A 26,955-nucleotide genomic window follows, 5' to 3' on the forward strand; every position below is an offset into this window, starting at 1 on the left:
ATGTACTCCCTACTTTTCACCCCATCACCATTTTCTTGTCTTCTCTACTCTTTTACTCTGTCTTATTCACCTACAACTGAGGTGCCTTAAACATTCACCACATCAAAATCTGCTCCATCACAATACATACACTGATTAACCTCACCTCACCTCACTGTTGCAAATGAATACACTTATCTCTACCCTCTACTTTGTAAATGTGGAACAACTCCTCATGCTATATGCTAAACTATTTTCCCACTTGATTTGATGGTACAGTGTATAGTTTATTTTCATTTATGTTATTTAATTTTCCTATTATATAAAATCGCAAAACACTCTTGAAATTAATTAAAAGCAAATATGTCGTCTATAGAATCTCTATTTGTACCACGCTGACAAAGGTTAGCACTCTAGCTCTTTGTTAGATCAATGCACGTCCTTTTTCTATTTTCATGTACATTGCTGTCATCTGTGGTTGGCTTTTTTTCATTTCGATTTCGGCCCTATTCTGCTTGGCGGACGTGAGGAGGCGTGGCTTCCGGATCCCGAAATGCTACGCGCGACTATTCTCACACAGACGAAGGAACGGTAAAATGGCTACTATGGTGGCTGGGCCAAGCCTGCGACAAGGCGATTTGGTGTGGTGAGTACGGCTTTCTGGTGCAAAGAATTACACCCGGGTGAGGACGAACTCCGCGGAAGATTGAGACGATTGTTATACATAGTCTGGAATGGTCGCTGAGGAGGGAGCAGGCCACGGAGGATTCCCCCAGTGGAGAGTGGTCCAAGCGTGTAGTATCACTGTTAGGACTGTAATTGCATTTGTATTATATAGCGTTCACTAGCCCTGACCAGTGTGCGAGTAAATTCTGAAATTTGGGTAGAGTTCAAAGGAGTACACCATAGAAAAACCTTGAAGGAGCAGCTGTCTAGTAAACATTGTCAGAGCCAGTACCGCTAGTGGGAGCATGCGATGAACCCAACAGAGCATCGCTGGAAGAGTGAGAGCAGGTGATAGGATCGGCAAAGATTGGAAGATTTCCCAAAGTGTCCTTGTAGGCAGAACAGATTGAGTAATGCCCTTGGGTGATAGGTTTAATAGAGTTCTTGGATGGGGCAGCGGGGCGACTAGGCTACGGAGTAGAGTGGACAAGCGCTTCGCGAAGGATGTCAGGATGTGGGGTAAAACGTGGGGGTGTGCAAGTAAACTATAGAAGATCGCCAAAGAGCAGGCAGCAGACCACAGAGGAGCCCAGGAAAGGGACCCGTACGAGTGGGGGGTGGAATCTTTATAGGCCACATTGGCTTACACTGGTAGGGGCAGTGGGCTTTGGTGGTTTCTTACGCAAAGAAAAAAATGTTGCGTATACCTGAGAAAAAGGTATTTTAACCTATGGAGGAACTTCGGAGCAGGACGCGAGGGGTTCATTTTAGGATTTGGTGCTACCCTCTAATGAATTGTGCGGGGGGGGGGGGGCAGTTTACGATGCATCCATAGGTGAAGTGAGCAGGTGACGCGAGGGAGGATACCAGACTTCTGGGCGCAGGATAGCTCACAGATCATCCACGATGGTCACGGTTGCCACAGAGCATCTCTGTGTGAAAATTAATCTAGAAGATTGTTAGAAGTCTGCGAGTTCGCCCTGGAGTAGTCGTGGCGTAAGGTTGGGCATATCTCGGTGAGGTGATTCTTTGAAAAGCTCAACCAGCTACTGAGTATCTTTGAAGGAGGGTGAACAGGTAGCACAGAATCTCGTGGAAGGAGGGAAGGCTGATGTGATACTCTGGTTGAAGTGGTAGAAGCCACAGAGGATCCCTGAAGGAGGAGGAGTAGGGGTAGTAGGTTTCCAATTTAGAGGGCATAGTGATTTCTGTGTGAAATGGGCAGACGTGGCCTTTTTATATGGTACTGGAGTCCCTATAAAACTGATACCCCACAGTGCTTAGGTGGATGTTAGCTAGCAGCAAGCATAAGCTTTTATTTTTTTACAAAACAAATTTGATTGTATTTATTTTATTTTTGTGAAGAAGGAAACAATAACTCTTACAGCGCTCGTACCTTAGCTTTCCTAAAATAACCGGAATAAGCTTGTCTTTTTAATGACTACAGTTCCAGTATTAATTGTGTGGTCCCCATGTCTCATAAATAGGTATGTGGCATGCTGAATGGTGCAGTCTTTTGATATCAAGTGGGTTCAGCACTCTTTTCCGTCAGTATTTTTTCGCAATTGAATTTATCCTGACCGGTTAGGATCGAGTGGGAGAATTTCTAGTTTTACAATGTGTGATATAAGCAGTGGTAAGATGGTGGATGGGCTTGCGTCAAGAGCAGTGTTTCTTGCCAGTTGTGCTTGACAATATGAAAATGCTGTGCTTTCACCAAAGCTTTGACTAATTCTTCTGTATCGCCAATGTTTGCTATTATTTTTATTTTTTATTTTTCTTATTTATTTTAAAGGTGAAGACAATATATGTGACATGAAAAAGACAAATTCACAAGCAATGATAGTGCAACCAGAACCCGGTCTCATCCCTCTACCCTCCCCCTTTTCACACTCTGGTGACTGACACAACTGGACCCACCTCACAATCCAAACATTCCCCCCGGTCTCTGTATCCCAGTCTCCCCTAAACCGATTCTTCCCCCGGATCTATACCTAGCTCACTCTCCACCTTGGGCCTACATATTTGCGCATGCAGCCCCAACTCTCGTATATCTATTATTTTTTATTGCTAGTGCCGAGATAAAATAGTTTTCAGGGATCATGTGCATTTGTAGATTGTTTCATTGATGAGCACATTGTTAAACATACTCCACACACGGATGCTGTCCAAGGCCTTTCCATTATTATTAACAAATGTAGCTGGTCGTTCTCTTCCAGGGGAGACTCATCAATAGTCCTAAGCACTGAATATTCCTGCCCATGCGTAGGGGGGGGCCTGGAGCACATATATGTGTTGAATTTATATGTAGATATGTTTTGAATTTATGTGTAGATATATGTTAAATTTATATGTAGATGTAAAATTGTACCTATAAGTTTAACATCTATACGTATACATCTGTCTACATATCAATGCAGCCTATGTTAAAATATATTTAAAAATTCCCACTTTTTAGGGGCAAGCGCAAAACACTCCGTACCATGTTGTAATCTCTTTGGGCTTCAAACCATGCCCATGTCACGCCAGTCTCTTTCATTGGCTTGTGAGCTTGCCTTTTAAAATCTGCTTGCTTTCATTGTGAAAGGCATGCCTAAGTTGTGCCTTTTCTGGTGTTTAGCCCTTCTCGAGCACAGCGACCAAGTACTGAAAACCACGTTTTCAGTCAGGTTTGTGGACTACTTTTTCCCTGTTTTTCGCAGCGCGATCTTGCTAGGCAGAATCGAGCGCTTTGCATGACATCGACCCTGTTACATAGTTAATTGCACTTTTACCGGTTACGTAGATAATTGCACTTTTGCCAGTTACATGGTTAATTGCACTTTTGCTGATAGGTTTCACTACGAGTGAACTTTTATCTCCCTTTGTGTGTCTACTTTGCACTGATGGTGGCCGTCGGCTCGCTTATGTGAAACTTTTACTTTTCAGTTTATATGGTAAGAAAAGTCCAGTTAGTTATGTGAAACTGTTTTATTTTCATTTTATGTGGCAAGAAAAGTCCGGTTAGGAGTTTACAGTACTAATTGCTCAAGCAAACGCGAGACCCGTTGCATTGCAAATGCTTGTTGTTAAAATTGTCTTTATTAAATATCAAACCAGCCACTAGTATTTCTGTATGTCATAAAAAGAGGCATACAGTGCAAACATTTTTTTTTTTAAGAGAAACTGCAATGAAAGGCTTGTTTAGCCAATAGGCTGAATTTAAAACATCCACAACAAAAACTGGCACAGTGCCTTTAAGAATTCCAGTATCTTACTATGCCCCTGAGGTGAGAGTGCGGTCACTGGAATACTTTTAGACTTCACTCAATGTTTTTTCACTTTGAGTGAAAGTACATAATTTCCTGTTGGGAATTGTTTGATTTCCCTATTGTACAATGCCATATCTTTTTTAAGTGCCCTGCCTGTGGCAAAAAGAGAGCACAGACTGACCCTCACTCAGACTGTATCGTTTGTCTACCTGACACACACATATATATAATCTATCTGAGACCTGCAGACACTGTCCACGCCTTTTTAAGGGATTGGGAGAAGTTTTGTCTCCATGGCCTCCAAGAGAGAGAAAAGGCAACATCAGGAGTGTACAGTTCAGTCTCTCTTCATGAAAAAGGTCTCCAAGGACAAAGGGCTACAAACTACAGAAAAACGACATGCAAGATGTACCTCTAAAGGTAGGAAGATACCTATCTGTTCCGGTCTTACGTAATTTTTGAAACACTACACCATTGCCCTCTTCAAGACAATTCTTCCCTCTAGTTCCGGGCCTCCTACAACCAGTGATGAACATTTTTCTCACTCCAGCCTCCTTACATGCAGCTCCACTAAGAATCCTAAAGAAATACAAGGCCCTAGATCAAGATACTTGGGCCAGATGTAGCAAGGCATTAGCGCCTCGTAAACGGCGAAAAACGCCGTTTGCGAGGCGCTGATGCCCGCACGCGATGCAGAAACGCATTTTGCGAGTCGGAACCGACTCGCAAAATGCGTTTCCGACTCGCAAATAGGAAAGGGTGTTCCCTTCCTATTTGCGACTCGCACCGCGATGTAAGTTGATTTGCGACTGCGAAAGCGGTCGCAAATCAACTCGCAGTTGCCATCCACTTGAAGTGGATGGTAACTCATTCGCAAACGGGAAGGGGTCCCCATGGGACCCCTTCCCCTTTGTGAATGATCACAAAATTATTTTTTCAGAGCAGGCAGTGGTCCTATGGACCACTGCCTACTCAGAAAAAAACCGAAACAAAAGGTTTCGGTATTTTTTTTTCTATGTACAGCTCGTTTTCCTTTAAGGAAAACGGGCTGCAGATAGAAAAAAAAAACACTTCTTTATTTAAAAGCAGTCACGGACATGGTGGTCTGCTGTCTCCAGCAGGCCACCATCCCCGTGAGTGCCCAGACTCGCTATGGGGTCGCAAACTGCGACCCACCTCATTAATATTAATGAGGTGGGTCTTTGCGACCCCATAGCGAGTCGCAGAAGGTGTCTGAGTCACCTTTCTGCATAGCAAATTGCGAGTTGCAATTTGCTAGTCGCTCGGACTCGCAAATTGCAAGTCGCAATTTGCTGTCTTCCTACATCTGGCCCTTCATTCTTAAGAGCCAACCCTACACTGGACTCAGTCATTTTAGAGGCCGCCAGGAAGACTCATTCTATTGCTTCTTCATCATCTGTGTCCCCCAAATAAGGAAAGTAAACATATTGACTCTTTGGGGAGACAAATGTGCGCACATCAACCTCCTTTATAAAGGTATCCAGTGCTTCAGCGCTCTTGGGTAGATGTGACAAGTCGATCATCTTGGCTGACGGATCCTGAGGCACAACAACGGATCATGAACCTGCCGCTCACCAGCAAATCTTTATTTCTTTATACAGATGATGAGATGGCCAAAATGAAAACGTAGCTAGATACGCTCAAGGTTGTAGGTATGGAAAAATGTAAAGAGTTCTATAGAAGGTACAGACCTTATGACGGGCGCCCCTATCATCAGAGAGTTCAAACCCCCCCTCTGGGCCGCAAGGCAGCAGCAACAACAAGTGAAACACCAATACCAGTCCTGTAAACCAACGAGGGACAGAGGAGCTAGCAGACAACTTCCACCTGCGTCCTAAACTTCATGAGACGTTGGTACTCCTAGTTCAGTCAACCACTCCGGTAGGGGGAAGTATCATTAATTATCAAGATGAGTGGTGTTCAATAACCAAAGACAGCTGGGTCCTAAATATTTTAGAAAAAGGGTATAGACTATGCTTCAGCTCTCTTCCCCCATCAGTCCCACCATCGAAAACATCTTGACTTCAGCAACTGCTTTTACAAAAGAAGTTATCTCAAAATACCTATCGCAGAGGTTCAACCCATTCAAAGGGGTTGAGCGGTGTGCTGTGCCGCGCCGCTTTGGGGGAAGGCATGGAGTATTCCGCTAGGGGATGGCGAACATGTTGTGTCGCTCTACACGGACAAACTTCTTCTGTATTTCAAAGACACCTCTAATATCCCTGCAGAGGTCGCAGGTATACTGCAGCATTTTGCCGTGTTGTCGGGACTATGGGTCAGCTGGATTAAGTCCTGTCTCTTTCCTTTTAACTCCAATTGGCCAGACCCTGGCCTCGTTCCATCAGGGGTCTTAATTCCCTGGCAACCAGGACAATTCAATATTTGGGAGTTGTTGTCTATCATACAATGGAGGATATACACAATGGAAATCTTAAAAAGGCAGTAACATCTAACCGTGCCCGAATGACTCTGGCAAACGTTGCCGCTCTCTGTGTTGGGGCTTGTCACACTCCTGAAGGTGGTTGTCCTCCCCGGATGCTTTATTAATTCTCAAACTTACCTCTACGTGTCTCGACTGGGTTCTTAGGGAACTGGAGTCCAGGATTAGAGTTCATTTGGAATAAAAGCCGGCATAGAGTGACGCTGACTAAAATGTACTTGCCACGAGAAAAGGGTGGCCTGGCGGTACCAAACATGGAACAATACTACTTGGCCTCGCACTTGCAGTGGGTGACCAGGTGGCTTTCTTGACTCCAGCTATCGAATACGGCAACGTTGACTCCATCTTGGACGTTAACAGCAATGTCGCACCTGTTCCACCCCAGTGTGTGTCCTAAGACACCAGACTCAGTTCTAGTGAAGGTGGCACGTTGCTGTTACTGCAGGAGCCTGCGCATCACGAAAGCAGTTACTCCATATGCACCTGCCTTGGCTGTCCTGGGCACACTGCAACACACAACTTTGATGGAGTTGGAGCCTTGGCATGCCGCAGGGCTATACACACTGAAAGATTTATACATTGAAGGTGGGCTAACCCCATTTGCTACACTAGCAGAATAAATGGGTCTTATTTTATAACTCATTAGTGACATTGCTGTCCCAGTGCTGGGAAGACATTTCTGTTGAACCACCAACACATCTGGTGCAGTACATGAACATTCTGGGTTAGGGTAAGCATTTGGTGCGTTTACTTCCAGAGGCACTGCGAACACACACAACTCAAACCTTCACTGCGCCGTGAGCTGCTTGGGAGGGCGACATGGCAAGACACTGCACAGATAAGGAAAGGGAAGGTCCCATGAGTAGCCACACTAACGTCCTGCGCAATACATGGTTTCAATTGGTCCAATTCTACATATTCCACAGGGCATACCTCACGCCAGAAAAAATTAATCAGTATTTTCATCACGTAGACGCAGCATGTACCTGCTGCGGCTTAGAGGCAGCGGACCTGTTACATATGCTATGGTACTGCCCCTCTTTATTTCCTTACTGGAGGGCAGTGTTGGAGCAGCTCTCGATCTGCACAGCAAGTGTATCCTGGGCCTTTTCCCTAGAGCCAAAAAACATGGGGCATCCACAATGTTCTTGGTTCTGGGCCTCCTTACGACTAAGTGCCTTATCACCAAAAAATGGAAATCTGCAGAACTTCCCCCTATAGTAGCATGGAAATGATCGCTGATGGTATGGGCGGAGGCAGATGGAGTGGCACTGCGCAGGGAAGACAGCTTGGTATTGTGTAAAATTCCCCTGGCCTCTAGCTGGGATGCAATGCTGCTGGAGTTGTGGGATCAAGAAGGAGAGCCTGCAGCGGAAGAGCAGCGGGTGGATGCTGCACTGATGGGGGAGGGCAGGGCCGCGCTACTGGCTTTGTTCCATAGATCTGCAGGATGCCTACTTCCGTATACCAATAGCAGAGAAGCACCGGAAATTCCTGTGATTTACAGTCAAATCCAAACACTACAAGTACAAAGTACTTCCCTTTGGTCTGAAGTCAGATCGTCACGCATACGTCAAGTGCTTAGCAGTAGTGGCAGAACACCTGCAGAGGAAAAAGATCTTCATTTATTTGTACTTCAGCGATTGGCTGGTGAAAAGTTCCCCAACTCACAGTGCAACATTACCAGATCTGTTTGGAGACCCTTGAGTATCTCGGTCTTCAGGTCAATCTAGACAAGTCCATACAGACTAGAACCCAAAGGCTACAGCACTTGGGAGCAACCCTGGATACAAACCTCAAAAAAGTGTACCCTTTGGAGAAGAGACTATCATCAATAGCTCAGAAGTGTCATGAGCTCCTTCACACTTTGTCTCTCTGCCAGACAAGTAGCCTCACTTCTGGGATCCATGGCCTCCTGCACTTTCATTGTTCCAATGCCAGATTACATATGAGACCACTCCAAGAAAATCTGGAGGATCAATGGAGTCAATTTGCAGATAAATTGGATGATATATTAACTTTGTCACCAGTGGCAAGGAACTCACTACTATAGTTGACACATTGAAAATCTGCTAATAGGTGTCCCTTTACATCATGACATTCAGACTCAAACTCTTGTAACGGATGCATCTCCTCAGGGTTGGGGGGCTCACATGGGCTTCCTCCAAACTCGGGGATTGTGGTCGGACAAACAGCAATATTGCATCAGCTTGCTAGAGCCGAGGACAGTTCATCTAGCCCTGAAGTCTTTTTATCCATCCATACAAAATTGCTCTCTCTTGGTCCAAGCAGACAACACAACCACAAAGTACTATCTGAACATAAAGGGGGACACTTGATCTCTCCCTCTATAGCCTTGTTTTACAGGAGACCCTTTTAGGGTAGGCTAACGTCTTGCTCCATTCCCTGTCTGTGATTTTTGTGACCCAAGGTTCTTTCCCACTTAGCCCTCAAATGAGCCAATGGCCTCCTCCCCTTGTCATTAAGGAGCTGTAAAACCATGGTATCAATCATCTGGTGAAGCCCATAGAAAGTAAAATCTGCAAAAGTCCTCACTAGAGCTTCATAATTCAGGAACTGGCCCCTTGGTAATGTGTATTGCTCTGATAGCTCCTCTAAAGGTATGAGTGTGCCCATCAAGAATTGGCCCCCTACCATCCTCAACCCTGTCTGCATCCAGTTGGAACGTTAGGCAGTGGTAAAAACAGTGCTGTGGAGGCCCTCCAGTGACGAAGCAGGCTCCAGCTGCAGGGCTTTCATGGTCCGTATCGGGCAACGTCTGCAACAATACAGTGCCACTTGTAACGTTGCTCGGGTGTAGGGTAACCACATCCAGATGGATTAACCTGACTAGAAGAAGACTCTGATGAGCCAGGCCCACCAGGTGCAAGACACCAGGGCTTGGGCTGAGTAAAGGGGGGTGGAGGAGGGAAGAGTATGTGGAAGGGTTAGGGAGAGCATAGTAGCAGGGTGAGATAAATGTGGGAGAATTTAGTAGGGTTGTGTGGGAGGTCACAGTAGTAGAGTGAGGTTTGGTGAGTTAGATGTGGAAGCGGGGGGAAGAGCTTAGGCAGAGTTAATTAGGAGATGAAAGTAGTAGAAGGGATTTGGGATGAGTCGGAGTGAGAATGGAGGATAGTTTGATAGAGACATGACATATGATGATTAGATAAGTGTGATGAGATGAGAGCAGGAATTCATAGATATCTAGTATAACAACCCACCCAGGAGCCATGCAATGATCCACGAACATGCCAAGCACATAAACAAAATATATATATATATATCAGGGATGTGGAATTCCTATCGCCCGACGGCCGGGACATCTTGTTTGGGGTCAAGGGCAACAAGTTTTTATGTTTACTTTGTCCTTGGGACAAGTAGGCCCAACCCTCTGCAGCACAAACCCTTTGGCTGCTTGTTTACAGAGAGTGGAACTCTCTGCAGTTGAGGTAATGTGTTTCCAAAAGATAATGCTGTTCGGACTTGTATTTATGGTTCATTATTTGAAAGCCTTCATTATTAGGGTGAGTGCTGTAAATAAATGTATTAAGGTCACACTTCACTACTGACGTTGGTTCCAGTACAAAAAAGAAAAACGTGTATACACATGTTTGAAAAGTTTAGGCTATGAGGCCAAGTATAATGCTCCCAGAATGCTCTCTGATTAGATGCAAATGAAGTGTCATTTAGTAAAATGTGTTGATGCATGCTAGTATTTCTCAAAAATATTTCTAATGGAAAATCAGTGTAACCATTTTCAACACAAATATGGGAAGCATGAAAATAAACAAACACTGACAAAGCCAACTGATCTGACATATTTTTATAAGTCTTTTAGTTTCATCAATGCGTGTCTTGTTTTGACATGGCTTTTGTAACACTTTATTGTTGTGGGAGCTACCAGGCCCTCAACATTGTAACAAACACTGGCAACAAAAAAAAAAAAAAAGTTTTTGAACTCTAAAAGCACACGTTGCCACCAGTGGCATAACAAAGGCCCTGCAGCCGCCCTCCAGGGGGCCCCTTCAGCACAGCACCTGCCCTGAGTGAGTCTGGAGAGGGGGCTCCTCCATGTTCTTTGCAAAGGGGCACCCTCCAGTTTTGTTACGTCACTGATTGCCACTGTAGTTCCTGACACTGAACAAAACTACTTTGTGTGCCAATATGCTCCCTGTGGAAGAGCAGAATGCGATCACTCACAGTAAAGCCAGCCGAAAGAGAGAAAAATAGAAGTTTAATAAAAACAAAATGTCTTTGTTAACACCAGACCTAATTAGGGACCAAGACCCACATGTAGGTAGCTTTTTGCATGTCGCAAATAGCGACTTTCGCTGTATGCGACGTGCACAAAGCACATTGCGATGAACAAACCCAGTTTTGCGATTCAGTAACCTGGTTACCGAATCGCAAAACAGGTTTGCGACTCGCAATTAGGAAGGGGTGTTCCCTTCCTAATTGCGACTCGCAGTGCAATGTAGGATTGTTTTGTGACCGCGGGCGCAAACCAATCGCAGTTTGCACCCATTTCAAATGGGTGCTAACACTTTCGCAAAAGGGAAGGGGTCCCCATGGGACCCCTTCCCCATTGTGAATGTCACTGTAAACATTTTTTCAGAGCAGGCAGTGGTCCTGTGGACCACTGCCTGCTCTGAAAAAATGAAGCGAAAACGTTTCATTTTTCGTTTTTGTAATGCATCTCGTTTTCCTTTAAGGAAAACGGGCTGCATTACAAAAAAAAAAGAACTTCTTTATTGAAAAGCAGTCACAGACATGGTGGTCTGCTGTCTCCAGCAGGCCACCATCCCTGTGAGGGCCACTATTCGCAAGGGGGTCGCAAATTGCGACCCACCTCATGATTATTCATTAGGTGGGCATTTGCGAAGCCCTTACGAATCACAGATGGTGTCAGGGACACCATCCTACATTCGGATTTGCACTGACTCGCTCTGACTCGCAATTTGCGGGTCGCAAATCTGAACCTACCTACATGTGGCCCCAAATTCTTAAAGAAAGTCACAAAAGTGCACCCATGGTATATGTCGTACCCCTATAAAATATTTGTGAACTGTATTTTAGCATGGGTAAATACGAGAGAAGCTGGTGAAAATCTTTAAAACATGCAGGTTAGTAGGTTTCCAGTCTCAAAGGCATTCCAGCCCTGGAACTATTGCTTACTGCTTCCTCCAGCCCCAGTATGCAGATCTGCAGAAAGGTGGCAAAATAAGGAAATTGCTACAGTAGGGATTGAAACGGCAAGTATTCAAGCCCTACTATGGTAGTAGCCCTGGCAAATTAAGAAAGGCTACTATCAGAGCTCTTACATAATGAGATTGCTGCCATAATTTGTCGCCACACTACATGGCACCAAAGGGACAAGTAGATCTTTTTACAGGACAAGTAGATTTGAGAAGCAACCTGTCCCCTGGACAAGTAGATATTTTAATAAATTCCACACCCCTGAATATATATGCACATACAATACATAATTAGAACCATGGATAAAATATACTTAGTCAAACAGGTTTAAAGAGTGTGCGTGTAATTTTATTGTTATGACCTAGTAGCAATACATATTTTCTAAAGAAACTCTAAATAAATAGAAATATACACATAATCTGTAAAAAAAAAAAAAATATATTTATCAACATAGGCATATGCAGTTTATAGTTTGAATATGGTGGTTATGAACGAACAAGCCAACTCTTGAGTAGTTTTCTGAAGACAAGAAAGTTATCTGTGGCTCTTACACTTGGGGGTAATGAATTCCATAGTTTGGCTGCTTGGACGGAGAAGGATGTACGACCTATAGTCTTTTTCTTGTATGGTGGTGTTCTAAGGCGGGATGCCAATCTTGAGCGGAGGATTCTTTGTTGGATGTATTTGGTAATTTTGTTTCTGATTAAAAGCGGTCCTGATCCATGTATAGCTTTGTGGGTGATACAAAGCAGCTTGAAAGTGCATATGATATAAGTGGTATAGTAGGAGCTTTGCATGTCTCTTAGTTCAGCCTAAGCTGCTTTGCCATAGCTACCTTCTAACAGTCTAAGCTGCTAGAAACACCTTTATTCTACTAATAAGGGATAACTGGACCTGCACAAGGTGTAAGTACCACAAGGTACCCACTATGAGCCAGACCAGCCTCCTACACCACCTTCTTCACCTTGTCTCCATATGTTTGTTTTCTTCCCTGGAACATAGACCAAGGACAGATTGATTTCTTAATTAGTTTTTATAGGTCTGGCCTAAAGACCGCTTTATCTGTTTTGCCAGCCTCTCATTTTGCAACAAATATAATACAAAAGTACATACACATCCCAATCAAGACTTTCACCAGTGCTCTGTTGATGTCGAACAAATTATATTCCCTCCTGAACCAGCAGAAGGTATAGCTCAACTCACCAGTCCACTCCAGCCATTGGATGCCTTCACTTTGCTACTGCATTTTGCCCTTGCACATGTATACATACAGCGAAAAAACATAATAGCTCCTCAAAAGAGAAATTGTTTGAGGCTTTCACTTCCCAATGACTGATATACCCTATTTATAGTAGCTATTTTCATAACTCGCAAGGCATTTATTGTTAATTCCAAAGTTCGTTCCTCACTGTAAACCAGCTTTGGTATGTTTAGTCTACTGAAAATGAGCATGTCATTAGAGTAGCTAGAGTGCATATGTAGATTTTTATGTTGAAGCAACACTCCCCACATTTCTACCACTTGTATCTGACTTGTGAGCCGTTAAGTAGCTACTTGTTGAACCGCACCTCCTCTGTTGAAGTATTGTACCAATGTGGCCAGTATGTAGAAATCACTCTTCTTAAATCAGAGACAAAACTTACACTCACCAAACATAAACAGCCGAGTAAACTATCTTACTGTACTTGTACTTGCCAGTTAATTGGAGTTTCTATAATAAGTAGGGTGTGGTCACTAACTTAAAAAAAAAAAAAAATTCAAGACGTATTGAAATCTGTATTTAGATTCATTCTAATGAAACAGTTTTGTCAAATAATAATATAGAAAAGAAGCACTTATTGTTAAAACAGCAACAGAGTGTATGCAATTTATATACTAGAACCACACCACCTCAGTTGGTTCTGACTTGAGCTGGACGTCTATTAACATGTGGAATAGTAGCTTCATGAAAATATTTCACTGCTTTTGCTGTTGATTTGTGAGGGGCACCAACAATGGAACGGCAGCTTCTTATACAAATTTTAGTGCTTTTGCATCTGACTTAGTAGGTACACCTAGTAATGGCTAGTGGAACTAAAACTTCATGTACGAATGTTAAGGCTTTTGCGTTTGACTTGAAAAGGACACCTAATAATGACGTGCGGTACTGCACCTTCATGAAATAATATCAAAGCTTTTGCATTTGACTTGAGATGCATACCTAAGGGGGCATATTGCCTAAGGGTTTGTGTCTGGACGCGTCCGTTTTTATGGTTTAATTCAACTGCAAAATCATTTTTGACATTCACTAAGCCGTGTGGGTTTGTGTGCTTTAGTAAACAAAGTAATGCAAGTCAGCACTTATATCTGCCTTGCCTAAGGAAGGCATTACATGGCGCATTCCCAGATTTATATTTATAAAAACTTGTAAACCTGGGAATGCGTCAATAACCTGCGCTTCCTTCAAGCAGGCACATCGAGGAGCAATATATTTATTTTCCTCTTCTGTTTGTCCTGCATTCTGCAGCATGCATAGAAAGAGGTAAATGTTTTTAAGAGTTGTTTTTATGAAGGAAGGGACACCTTCCTGCATAAAAACAAGCTTGGCTATAATTTAGGTACCCTTGCATCTTGGTGGAAAGTTGCCTGTGTTGGTGCTAGGCTGCACACACTGTGCCAGCGAATGGCGGGGGCGCAAGTTATAGCTACCATAGAGCACAAGTTATAGTGTCTTGAGATAAATGTAACTAACTTAAATTTCTGTAGTTTTGTGCATTGTAAAATCTGAACCGATCTATAACGGTTCTCTAACCTTCTTTTTTTTTTTTGGTGAATTTATAAGGTTTTTAAATTCTATTTCCTAACACCCCTGTAACTGCTGGTTTATTCATTGAATTGTTGTTGTTTGTGTGTGTGTTTTTTTTATTTTTATTTATTTTTTTAACTCTAATATTGAATTAATTTACAATCATCCAACCCCTGCCACGCACGGCCTTTGGCTGTGTGCAGCTGGAGTTGTCTGCAGGACCTGGCCAGTTGCCTGGCTCTGCAGGTCCCCTGCAGGGACCTAACCCACCTCCACACACGCCATTCGGTTGTGCCCTGCAACCAACACCCCCACAGGCACCCACCCCCATGCTTCGCATAGCCTTTGGCCATGCTCGGTGGTGGTGGTGGGGGCGGTCAGCTGCCCTGTGGCCCACCTCTCATAGGCAGGCAACCCAAGAGGGGGGCACATAGCGCCCCCATCCCCCAGATCAGTTACGGCCCTAGAGACTCCATTCCCTGGGGATCGGCCCATTATTGAAAGGGGGGGGGGGGCGGGAACATGCCTTCTTCTAAGGACCTAGCCAATTAGCTTAAGGGAAGAGGGCTACATGGGCCCCCTCTCCCCAAGCTGATTTTGGCTCCATTGACACCATCCGTTGGGGCCTTGCCAATTAGGTGAAAGAGAGGGGGGGTCACACATCCCCCCACGCCAGGCTAATTTGGGCCCTTGGGACCCCATCCTCTAGGGCCCGGCTACTTGTTGCCTGGGTGCTCTGGCACCACCCTGGGTACCAAGTTTGCACTGTTGGAGACCACAGGGGAAGCCAATTTCTCTGCGGTTCCTGCTGACTACCCACCTCCAGTGGGAGCCAGAATTGCTCCTGCATGGAGGGAGCAGCAAAAAGGGTTGTTCCCTGGTGGGAAGCAATTTTTTTTTATCTATAGAAACAGATGAAAAGTCTGCTCCCAGTGGGTGGAAGATTTCCTGCTCCCGCCTGTTGAGAACAGACTTATAGTTTGATCTTGATCTTTCGTTTAATTCCGTCCAGAGGTTCAGCCTATAGTTGTCTATAATCTCTATGGGAAATTGCACTGCGAAAGTACATTTTGGGACGTCCCATCTACAACCCGCCTCCCCCCCCCCCCCCCAAAACTTTCAACACATGCAGCTTAACTCGGGTGCATACTAGCTTTGAAACTTTGTGAAGATTCATCAAAAGGTGACAGTTATTAGCAAAACAAAACGCTTTTCCTATGGAAACTAGGTTTTAACAATCGCAACCTACGAGGTGTGTGATATATATATATATATATATATATATATATATAATCCATCAAATTTTGCTGCAAATGTTATATTGATATTATCAGTGATGTTATCACACGTGCCTTAATTTGAGGAGTAATTAGTGCATGGCGAGGGAGCGAGTTGTAGTTACTTGAGATGGCTCGAACTATAACCAGTGAATTTCTGGGGTTCTATGTATTTAAAATGTGAGCCTAACTAGAATGTTCCTGTGACCTTTGGTTTAGTAAGTGAATTTCATTGTTTTTTTTACAATTCTGTTTCCTAACTGTAACATCCCTGTAACTTTTTTTTTGTTCTTTTTTTTTTTTGTTCAGTGAATGTCTTATTTTTTTTTTTTTTTAACGTAAAGTAATTTTAATTTCTATACGTTAATCCAACCACCGCTGCACACATCCTTTGGTAGTGCGTTACTGCAGTTGGCCACAGCAACCCCGTGCTGTGCACAAGCCTTGGCTGAGTGAAGCGGGGATTGGCCGCAGGGCCTGATCTGTGGCCACATGCTGAGGCCAACCCCACGCTGTGCAAGGCCTTTGTCTGTGCAGGGCACGAGTTGGCCGTGACCTGTCTCTCTGGGTATGAAATTAGGTATGACAGGGTGTATCTGGGTGAGATGGTGGCTGTAAGAGTGTCTGTCTGGTTTTGAGAGTGAGTGCGTTGGTGTGAGTTTGTGTGTGAGAGGGTCTGTGAGTAGGTGTTAGTGGGAGAAAGAGATTGAAAGATGGAGAGAGAGAGTGAGCTAGAGAGTTTGTTTTTTTGGCTTTGTTGAATAATATACTTAGAATGAGAGATTTCTATACAAGTTGAACAGAAAAATGCATTTGTCAATTAGGGTGAGATTGCCTTTCAGTAAATATACAAACGCGCTGTCAAGTGATACTAGGATTTGAACCTTCAGCGTATTTAGTGACAGCACATGACCATTAGGCCAGAAGTGACTCTGTTCTGTTCTGCATCCAAAGGCATCTTTAACATTCGTACTAAACCTCTTGTGAATCTAACTCTTTGAATTCATTGCATGGAGAGACCTGTTTGACAGCTCTCACTTACAGAAAGCAGAATTAGTTTGCTTTTGCTTGGTGGAGTGGGAGTAAACAGTTATGCCCTGGGGGTGGGGGCACCCCAGGACATAGCAGGAGCTGTCCTTGGGGGGGGGGTCCCCTAGATCCCTAGACCCCACTCCCCCCTGCATTCACCCCTTCGCTGCCAGGCCTTTTTCCCCTCAGGTGCCAAGCCTTTTTTTGGCTTTTTGGGGCAGTTCACGCTTAGGCCCTCATAACTTTTCATTCACATAAGCTACCCACGCCAAATTTGCGTCCTTTTTTTCCAACATCCTAGGGATTCTAGAGGTAACCAGACTTTGTGGGTTCCCCAGAAGGAGGCCAAGAGATTAGCCAAAATACAGTGAAAATTTCGTTTAAAAAAAAAAAAAAAATGGGAAAAAGGGGCTGCAGAAGAAGGCTTGTGTTTTTGTTTCCCCTGAAAATGGCATCAACAAAGGTTTTGCGGTGCTAAAATCACGAGCTTCCTAGCTTTCAGGAACAGGCAGACTTGAATCAGAAAACCCAATTTTTCAACACAATTTTGGCATTTTACTGGGGCATACCCCATTTTTATGATTTTTTTGTGCTTTCAGCCTCCTTCCAGTCAGTGACAGAAATGGGCATGAAACCAATGCTGGATCCCAGAAACCGCAACATTTCTGAAAAGTAGACAAAAATCTGAATTCAGCAAGGGGTAATTTGTGTAGATCCTACAAGGGTTTCGTACAGAAAATAACTGAAAAAACAAAATATTGAAATTGAGGTGAAAAAATCAGCAATTTTTCTCTACGTTTTACTCCGGTTTTTTTTCCTGCAATGTCAAATTTTTGAAAGCAATATACCGTTAAGTCTGCTGGACTCATCTGGTTGCGGGGATATATAGGGCTTGTAGGTTCATCAAGAACCCTAGGTACCCAGAGCCAATAAATGAGCCTAAGGGGTCGCTCCCCTTACGTGAAAAAAAACAAAAAAAACTCCCTGGTGTCTAGTGGTTTCCACCCCCCTTGGGGGCAGATTGGCCTCATAAAAATAGGCCTATCTGCCCCCAAGGGCGGCAGAAATGGCCTACATATAATTTGCCCCCTATGGGAGCGACCCTTGCCTAAGGGGTCGCTCCCCACACCTTAAAAAAAAAAGTATCCCTGGTGCCTAGAGGTTTCTGCCCCCCCCCCCCCCCGGGGGGCAGAAAAGGCCTTAAAAAAAAAAAATGCCCCCCTGGGGCGACCCTTGCCCAAGGGGTCGCTCCCTTATGTCACTTTAAACAACAAAACAAAAACATCCCTGGTGTCTAGTGGGGTTTCATAAGGGAAGGAAATAAATTTCCTTCCCTTTGAAGCCTCTCCGGGCCTCCCCCACGTGATCGAAAGAGAAATGCTGAGCATATCTCTTTCGAGACGTCACAGGGGGAGTCGGAGGTCGGGGTTGAAGGGGAAGGGCTTCCCCTTTCAGCCCTGACCTGGCTGGGTGGGGGGATGGCCCTCGGGGGAACGCTGCCATGGAAGTAACCATTACGTCCATGGCGGGGAAGGGGTTGGATGAAAATGAGTTCTGTGGAGGTTGTGATCTGCAGAGCTGTGGGATGAGGGGGCACGCAATCTCCTCTCATTAACATACAAATCAAGCCCAGGGGAGGTGGTTGTCCCTGGGGCACTGAAAAGCCCAAGAGGGAGTCCCGGGAGCCTGTGCTTTCGTATCAATTAAAAAAAAAAAATTTAAAACACTTTTTCGCTCTGTCGGGCCCAGGATCAGAGCTTAAGCACCAGAGTTTCTCTAATCTGGCCCCTTTTTATTTATTTATTAATTTTTTTTTCCTTTGAGGGACTTGGCTGAGGCAGAGTCGCAAAATGGCTGCAAACACTTCCTGGAGGAAGTGTTGGCAGCTAATCAGAGCTGTGCATTTCTCTGCACAAGCTTGTCATTATCCACAAAGTCATCGGGCCAGAGATGTACAAATTTGGATTTCTTTAAATTTCTCAAACTACTGAATGGATCTACCCCAAATTAGCAAAAGCGTACTTTGTGCACTGGCAGCTAGCTTTCTGCCAAATCTGGTGTAATTCCGTCCAGTGGTTCATGGGAAAATATACCTTTTCCCACCTCCGTGTAAAGAGAGAAGCAAGGGATTATTATCACTATCATGTTAACCCTCATATCTTCCAACATCAGCCACATCCTAGCATCCACTAAAAAATAGTCAATGACACTTGTAGACTTGCTGCGCTTGAAGGTGGGGACGCTACTAGGGTCTGAACGCGTACAACCATTATAAGCCCTCGCTTAAAACACATTGATGTCAGCTGAAGGGCAAGCCGAGAGCAAATACGCAGTTGTTTGCCCATCAATTGTGGGATGCCCCAGTATTCGTCCTTATCGGCCGTCAGATCGCAATCAATAAGAGTGAGTTCAAACGTACAGTTCAGATCCCCTGCAACCACTAAATTGATGGAATGGTGCAATGCATCAATATAATTTAGTTAGCTGGGCCAAAGTCCTGGTCTCTATTCCCCGTGACACTGACCTAGCATATACATTGATAACTATTAGCTTAAAACCTCTATTAAATTCAGGCTGCAAACCTAATATATCAGGGGAATCTATTTTTAATGCTAAGTTATTACACTGCAGATTCTTGTTAATTAATATCAGCAAACCCCCCTTGGACCTACTACTACTCTCATCTGCAGGTTGGGCTTCCACATAGGTTAAAAAAAACATCCAGGAAGACTGGGCCCACTCCTGAAGTCTCTTGGAATAAGCATATGTCATGCTTATTTATGTAGGCAGCCCACTCGGGATCCACAAGTTTACAGCCCAACCCAGCTACATACCAAGACATAACAGAAAGTTCAGCACTATCTTCCAAGGTATTAGCCCCACATCGCTGGATTTCCCTATGATTGACAGACCCTACCAACACCCCACACCTGACCTCTGAAGCTGCTATAAGAGTTGTTGAATAGGATTCAATGGAGTCAGTCAACAGCTGTTTGAGTAGGGAAGTTGTTTACTGCCAAGACAGGGGCATGTTTTTGGCATAAATTACACTTCCCATTGGCTGTCCCCCTGCAAACTAAGGGTATACTAACAACGGGTGGAGAGAGTTTGAGTCTAATGCCAAATCAGATCTTGAAGGTTGGGTCACTTCCTTCTATCCTGACACCCTTGAAATTTTGGACGGCTGTGGCCTTTTCTTAAACATATCAGGGATTTTATCGGCCAGACCACCACGGTTAGCAGGGGATATATTTGCGTCATTTCTCAGAATGGCCTCCACTTCTTCATTTAAAATGTCTGTCCTCTAGAGTGTTACTTCTCTTATTGTCCAAGGAGCTGGTTTTGTTATTTGGACGTGTTTCTTTTTTTTTTTTTTTTTTTTTTTACCACTCGTGTGCAGGAGTGTCCACAGCTTTACGTTTCCCCATTTCCTTAATGGCTTCGAGGGATATAGCGTGACTCAATCTTCAAGACCAATTTCTAAGCATAGACATACTATGTCGTGTGGCACAAGGGGTCTGGTCTAAAGTGCAGGGCAGTCTAGGGGATGAAGTCCCACGCCCAGTCGATGGTGTGGGAATATTACTTTCCACTAATTAATCTCCCAGGACAGTGGTTCTTGACCTGTGGACGGGAGCCCCGAGTATCTGTGACATCTGCTCAGTGGGTCTGCAACTGTACAGAAAATGACTCCTGCGTCTTCAGACTATTAAAAAAAAAAATTAAAAAAAATCACTGGATACGGAATGAAGCAGGAAATGCCTTTAACACAAAGGTAAATAGTGAAAAGCGGCACAGGAAGCAGAGCCAGCAAGCAATGACAAGCAGATCTAGTTATGCTGGGTTCCAGACTAAAATGATTACAAGAGGCGTGGTCAAGATGGCGGAGCGCTAGGACGTTCCTGTTTGTGCTCCGCCGCCTCGGCCCGAGAAAGCGACCTGTGGCCAGCCTGGGGGAAGCCTGGAGGCTTTCCCCGCATCGCGCAGCTCCCCCCGGGTGCGCCCGCGGTGCGGCACGAGGCGCAGCCTGGGCCACGGGGCAGACCTTCCCCTTGGCTGCCCTTGCAGACAGGGTGACGGGGATTGAGGGCCGAGGGGCCTACCTGGGGCCCCTTGATAATTGGAGAGTACCACGGGGCCCAGCGCCTGGTGGTTGGAGCGCCTGAGGGGTGAGTGGTGCCCCACTGGATCAGCGGCGACTGGTGGAGCTTCCTCGCCCGGGTGCCATGGAATGAGGTCGGTGAGGCGCAGGGCCCCGGTGGATAGCAGGTACCCGGTTACCTGGCTTCCGGGTGGCACAACCCCAGCACTTGGATCTTTAAGTAGCCTGGCCTGCAGTCCTACGAAAGGAGCGGACCGTTGTACGTCTTGGCGGCTAGGAGCTGTGCCCTGGCGTGGTTCTGGAAAGAGCGGTGAGATGAGATCAGGCCCGGCACGCCATGGCGACATCAAAGTCCAAACGCGAGCGCTCAGTGAGGGATATGTTGGCAGGGGCACGCTCTGCACCTGGGTCTATGATGGAGGACTTACCTGAGACGAGGGCCTTGGAAAGTCGAGTTGAGACGGAGCCAGAGGAGAGTTCTTCCGTTACGAAGGGCTTTCTGACCTCCCTGTTTGAGTCGCTCCGGGGCGATATCCAAGAGCTGCGTAGGGACATCTCACAGGAGGTGAAGGAGATACGAGGAGAGGTTACCTCCTTGGGTGAACGTGTATCGCAGCTAGAGGACAGTGAGATCCCTCGCGGTGAAGAGGTCGCGGGCCTGCACAGGAGGTAGTCCGCCTCCGAGAGCAACAGGACCTTCTTCAGATGGCGGTCGAGGAGACAAAATATTCGTATACGAGGGGCCCCGGTGGGCGCTGACAAAGGGGACATAGGGGGCTACGTGGGGGATTTGTTTCGCTCCTTGCTTGGCACTGAAGAGACAAAGGAGGTAGTCCTGGAACAGGTGCATCGAGTTGGGCGCGCTGGGGCCCCTGGAGACCGCCCCCCAGACATTTTAGCCTGTCTCCACAATTTTGTCCTTCAGGAAAAGATTCTACAGCGGGCCCGCAACCTCCAGAGTGTCCTCTTTCAAGGGCATGAACTCCAGCTCTTTCATGATTTATGTGTGCGGACTTTGCAGCGACAGAGTTTAGGCCGATCATGGCTCACCTGAGGGTGCACAATGTGTCCTACTCCTGGGGCCATCCGTTCCACCTGGTCTTCCGCTGGGAGGAACAGCTTCGGCAGGTGAAAACTGTTACGGAGGCTGGCCGCTTCCTGGGCCTTGAGGACATAGGCCGGGAGGCGAGTGAGGGGGCGGCTCTATCGGCGGGGGCCCTCCTCGGTGGCGGAGAAAAGAGAAGAAAAGGAAGTTGCAACGCCCGACGGCCTTGGAGCTGAGATCGGAGAGAGAAGCCGCTTTGAACAGCGTGGCCGCCGGCACTTCAGCCTAGTTTGGGCACCCGGGGGTGCCCGGGATTACTGCAGGCCGCAGTCGTAATAATATGTTGATTGTTGCAGAGGGTCAGGGCGGCGGGGGCAATGGACCGAGTTACTGACCTGGTCGGATATACTGCCCCGTGGAGATTTTACCACGCAAGGATGGACGATCGAGGACTTTTGTGTCATATGCACCTGTTGTGCTATTTGAGTTTTTGTTGTTGGTTTTCCCCGCGATGTTGGTCTTTTGAGAAGGCATCCTCAGGCCTGATTGCACTAGGCGGTCTAGATAATATTGTGGGTGGTAGTCCTAGGTTGTGCTTTTGTCTCCCCTGCTTACTTTCTTCAGTATAGGCTATCACCATCAAATGTATAAGCTTAAATGTTAGGGGGCTAAATAACCCTACTAAGAGGCTAGCCATCCTCTCGGTTTTAGAGAGATCCGGGAGTCATGTATGTCTTCTGCAAGAGATACACCTTGTCCTTAAAGATACCTCCCGCATACGATCCAAGTGGTTTCCCATGCAGTTCTGGTCCTCCCTGCTGTCAAAGCATGCAGGGGTGGCGATACTTTTATCACGCACATTCCCGGGGGAATTCATATCCAAATTGCATGAGGTCCCGGGGAGGCTCTTGGCCTTGCGGATTCGATTGGGGGGGGGGGGTTTCACTCTCACGATCGCTTCCCTATATGCACCCAATGCCCAACAGGAAGCCGCCTTGAGACAGTCTCTGACTCTGCTGCTGCAGTCCCCTGATGGTGCTGTATTGCTGGGGGGTGATTTTAATTTGGTGATGGATGGGGACCTGGATCGCTCAGGTCAACGGTATGGTCAGACTGGGTCCTTGTTGGATTCTGGGCGGCAGTGGCTTAATGAGTGTGGTCTGGTGGATGTGTGGAGGAACGCGCACCCCACGTTGAGGGACTACTCCTTCTACTCACCAGCAACCAAAACATATGCTAGATTAGACCTTTTTCTGGCATCCCAGGAGCTTCTCCCCAGAGTTAGAGACCCGGCGATCGAGCCGCGGGCCTTGTCGGATCATGCTCCGGTATCAGTTGAGATTCACACGGACATGGAGAGGGTTAGTCCATCGGGATGGCGATTTAGAGACTCAATGCTTCAGAACGGCGCAACGGTAGAGGCTATTTGAAGGGCAATAATAGATTACCTTAGCTTTAATGACAACAGGACAACAAGCAGTGCAACACTGTGGGAGGCACTGAAGGCTGTCTTGAGGGGTGAGGTGATGTCGCTTTCTTCTAGGGATAATAAGGCGAGGATTCGACTCCGGGGGGACTTGGAGCAGCGAGTGAGGGTGTTAGAGTGCTCACATAAACGCACCGGTGCTCCTAGAATATGGCGAGAGCTCGAAGGTCCGAAAGCAACTGAGGAGGTTGGACTGGGACAGGGCAGAGTATGCGGTAGTCAGACTCAAACAAAAGTATTATGTAGGAAGTAATAAGTGCAGCAAGCTACCGGCGCATAGGTTGAGAGCACAGCGTGCAGCGTCACTGATAAAAAAAATGGTACGATTCCCCTCTGGGGCGGAGGCGCGCACGAGCGACCAAATAGCGCAGGCTTTTGTGGAATTCTATCGAAGTCTGTATATGGCTGAGAAGCCCGGTCACTTAGCCCCAGAATCCTTCTTAGAGGACATAGCAATCACGCCTTTGTCTGTGACAGACTCAGCCTCGTTAGACCAACCTATAAGGGCTGAGGAGGTTATATCTGCGATTGCTCGCTTGCATACCGCGAAGTCACCTGGCCCAATGGTTTTTCTGCGCTTTTTTATAAATCCTTCTGTGCGGAACTCCTTCCCGTTCTTGTGCGACTTTTTAACTCTTTTCGTCAAACAGGTGTGCTTTCGCCTAGTATGTTAGACGCTACTATCGTTGTTATCCAGAAACCGGGGAAGGACCCAGAGGAATGTGCCTCGTATAGGTCGATCTCCCTCCTGAATATCGATGCCAAACTGTTTACTGGCATTTTGGCACACCGTCTCAACTATTATATGCCGGGGCTTGTGGATCCCGGCCAGTCGGGATTTATACTTCATAGACAGTGCAGCGATAATACCAAGCGATTGCTCCATCTCTTAGATAAAACTGAACGTTCCCGTAGGGCGGCACTCTTCCTGTCTGTTGACGCTGAGAAAGACTTTGATAGGGTTCACTGGCCATACCTGTTCAGGGTGCTCGAACGCTTTGGACTGGGTTCAGGCTTTATAACATGGATTCAATGCATTTATCAAGAGCCTCGGGCAGCGGTCCGGGTTAATGGGATGCTCTCTTTGCCATTCGTTGTCCAAAGAGGCACCAGGCAGGGGTGTCCGCTTTTGCCCCTCCTGTTTGCGCTTTACATGGAGCCACTGGCGCAGAGGCTCCGGGACAACCCTCGGATCACAGGCATGAGGTTCGGGGGGGGGTGAGCATCTCATTTTGCTATATGCGGATGACGTCATTTTTACTTTGGCGGAGCCCATGACCTCACTACTGGTGCTAATGGGTGTTATAGAGGAATTTGGGCAGGTTTCGGGGTTCCGAATGAACATGCTTAAATCGCAGGCTCTGGGCAAGTTTATCACTCCCCACAAACGATAGCGTCCCTCCAAACGGCGGTCCTAAGATTAATTTGGGAAGGCGGCGCGGATATCACGGCAGGTTCTGTACCGTCCTAAGAGGGGGGGTGGGGGGCTGGCGGTCCCCTGCTTCCTTCGATAATTTCAGGCAGCACAGTTGTGCTTCCTTTTGGAATGGAGCCGGCCATCTTCGGAGAAGCATCTGTTCTTCATGGACCAAGCAGTGGCGGGCTCTCACATATGGAAGGAACCCTGGCTTAGGCGCCGCCACAGGGCGCAGGGGTTGTATATATCACCGATTACGGAGGTTACGATGAGAGTGTGGGTTCGGGTGGCCGGCAGGGCGGGTTTGACGACCTTGCCATCCCCAATGACTCCACTGGGCGCAAACCCCGATTTTGGCCCTGGCCTACAGCCGGAAGCACTGCGTCGGTGGTATGAGAGGGGATGCAAAAAGGTAGGATACTTATTTGATGAGCAGGGGGTTATCCCCTTTGACCAATTGAGGGAGCAATATGGCCTAATCGAGGCCGATAGGATGATGTACTACCAAATAAGACACTGGGCCCTGCTTCCAGCCAATAGGATATTAATCGATAGGCCGTTAACCCCATTTGAAAAATGGATTCTAGTGAAAAAGGATAAGTGTGTGGTTTCTGAACTCTATGCCCTCCTGCAGGCAGAGACCCGTTCAACCAAGACTAAGGGTCAATTGAGATGGGAGAAGGAACTTGAGAGGGAGCTATCGGAGGATGAGTGAGTATGTTTTTTATAGGGCGCACCGCACAGCTTATAACTCAGCAGGTACAGAGACAGCTTATAAAGTAGCCTCCTCCTGGTATTACACCCCTAACAGGATCCATGCTTGGAATCATGACAAATCTAGTCTCTGCTGGAGGGGATGTGGGGTGGGGGCACGCTTGTGCACCTATTATGGCATTGTCCCAAACTACACCGGTATTGGAAGGATATAATAGACACTGTGGACAGGGCTTTTAACACTCAGATCCCTAGATTTCCTGCATATATTTTGCTGGGTCTCCCCAACCCGCTCACTTTTACCCTAAGATCTTTGAAGGGTCGGCAGATGGCCTTGGCCTTGAATGCTGCCGTACAGCTTTTGCTATCAGTGTGGGGGACAGAGCAGATCCCGTCAACAGTCTCTTGGCTGCACAAGCTATGGTTTATCCTCGCCATGGAAAAGCTTACCCTGACTTCACAGCTGCGGAGTGGGGACTTTAGGGAACTTTGGCAACCGTTTTTACGTATTCTATCTGGGGAGTTTTCAGAGCTGACATGACCAACCTATCTGAGGGTTCTGAACTTGAATTGATTGCCTAGGAGGTCATCTACGAGGAGATGTTTATTCTGGACTAGAACTATATGGCAATAGAGCCTGAGATTGTTTGATTAATGCATTTCCAACCAGCAGTGGGGAAACCTAGTTGTGTTAAATATTTAATCCTTTTTATTTCATTGTTTCGCATGGAATAAGCTAACTATGTGCCTGTTTGCAATATTGTGATGTAGTACATATACATGTGCGGTGTTCTATAATTGAAAACTTAATAAACAGATTTGATCCATAAAATGATCACAAGGCAGGTTTTGAGCCTAAACCAAGAGTGATAGACAGGTCAATTGTTTTTGGAATGTCATAGCTTTTTAGAAGCTCTCAGCCTTCAGCCCAAATAATTAATTCTTATCTGTAATCACTGGGGTGTGGAACTTCATAAAATATCTCCTTTTCAAAGGAATAAAGTGTTTCAGAAACGTACTTGTTTGGGCTCCAAGTGCACCAGTGTGGAGCAGGCCCACTTTGGGGTTGCAGGAGCAGACAAGGTGGTGGCCAGACGAGACACACTGGGGTCGACGGAGCCCTCTGCACGCCTGGGGGTCCCTGCGGTGACCCTTCTCGGAGGGGCCTAGTTTGAGAAGCCCGGGTGCTCGGAACCAGTAGGCAGGGAAGGGTTGTCTCCCATTTCATTTCGTCAGAAGTCACAAGCAAAGACATTAGCAATAGCTTATGAAGGCTTGCTCTTCCTTTTCAGCGTACATCCATCACCATCCTGACTCCAGCTCTTCAATCTGCCATTACATTCCCGTGTTAACATTATAGCAGACCAGTAACAACTGTGTTTGCAGTGTACAAGAGTGACTGCTGAGGCTATAATTTATTTAGTTACCTTGACTTCAGTAGCTTAAAGTTGTAGGTTTCAAAGTATGTGTTAAGTGTTGCCTGCGACAGCCGTGTGCTCTCGCATGCAAGAGATATTCTATACAACAGGTGGCTTGCAGTCTTC

General features: G+C 46.2%; 1 protein-coding gene across 1 annotated transcript in view; it reads left to right on the top strand.

The window, feature by feature from the left end:
- The first annotated feature begins 471 nt into the window (after positions 1-471).
- The window catches only part of GLYR1 (glyoxylate reductase 1 homolog), a 482,931-nt gene continuing 456,447 nt past the window's right edge, over positions 472-26,955 (top strand). The window contains exon 1 of the mRNA XM_069210697.1: positions 472-625. Within this exon, the coding sequence (XP_069066798.1) occupies positions 576-625 (50 nt within the window). The 5' untranslated portion in view covers positions 472-575. The remainder of the gene's footprint in view (positions 626-26,955) is intronic.

The sequence above is a fragment of the Pleurodeles waltl genome, chromosome 10 (assembly GCF_031143425.1).
Source record: "Pleurodeles waltl isolate 20211129_DDA chromosome 10, aPleWal1.hap1.20221129, whole genome shotgun sequence".
In the NCBI taxonomy this organism is placed as follows: domain Eukaryota; kingdom Metazoa; phylum Chordata; class Amphibia; order Caudata; family Salamandridae; genus Pleurodeles; species Pleurodeles waltl.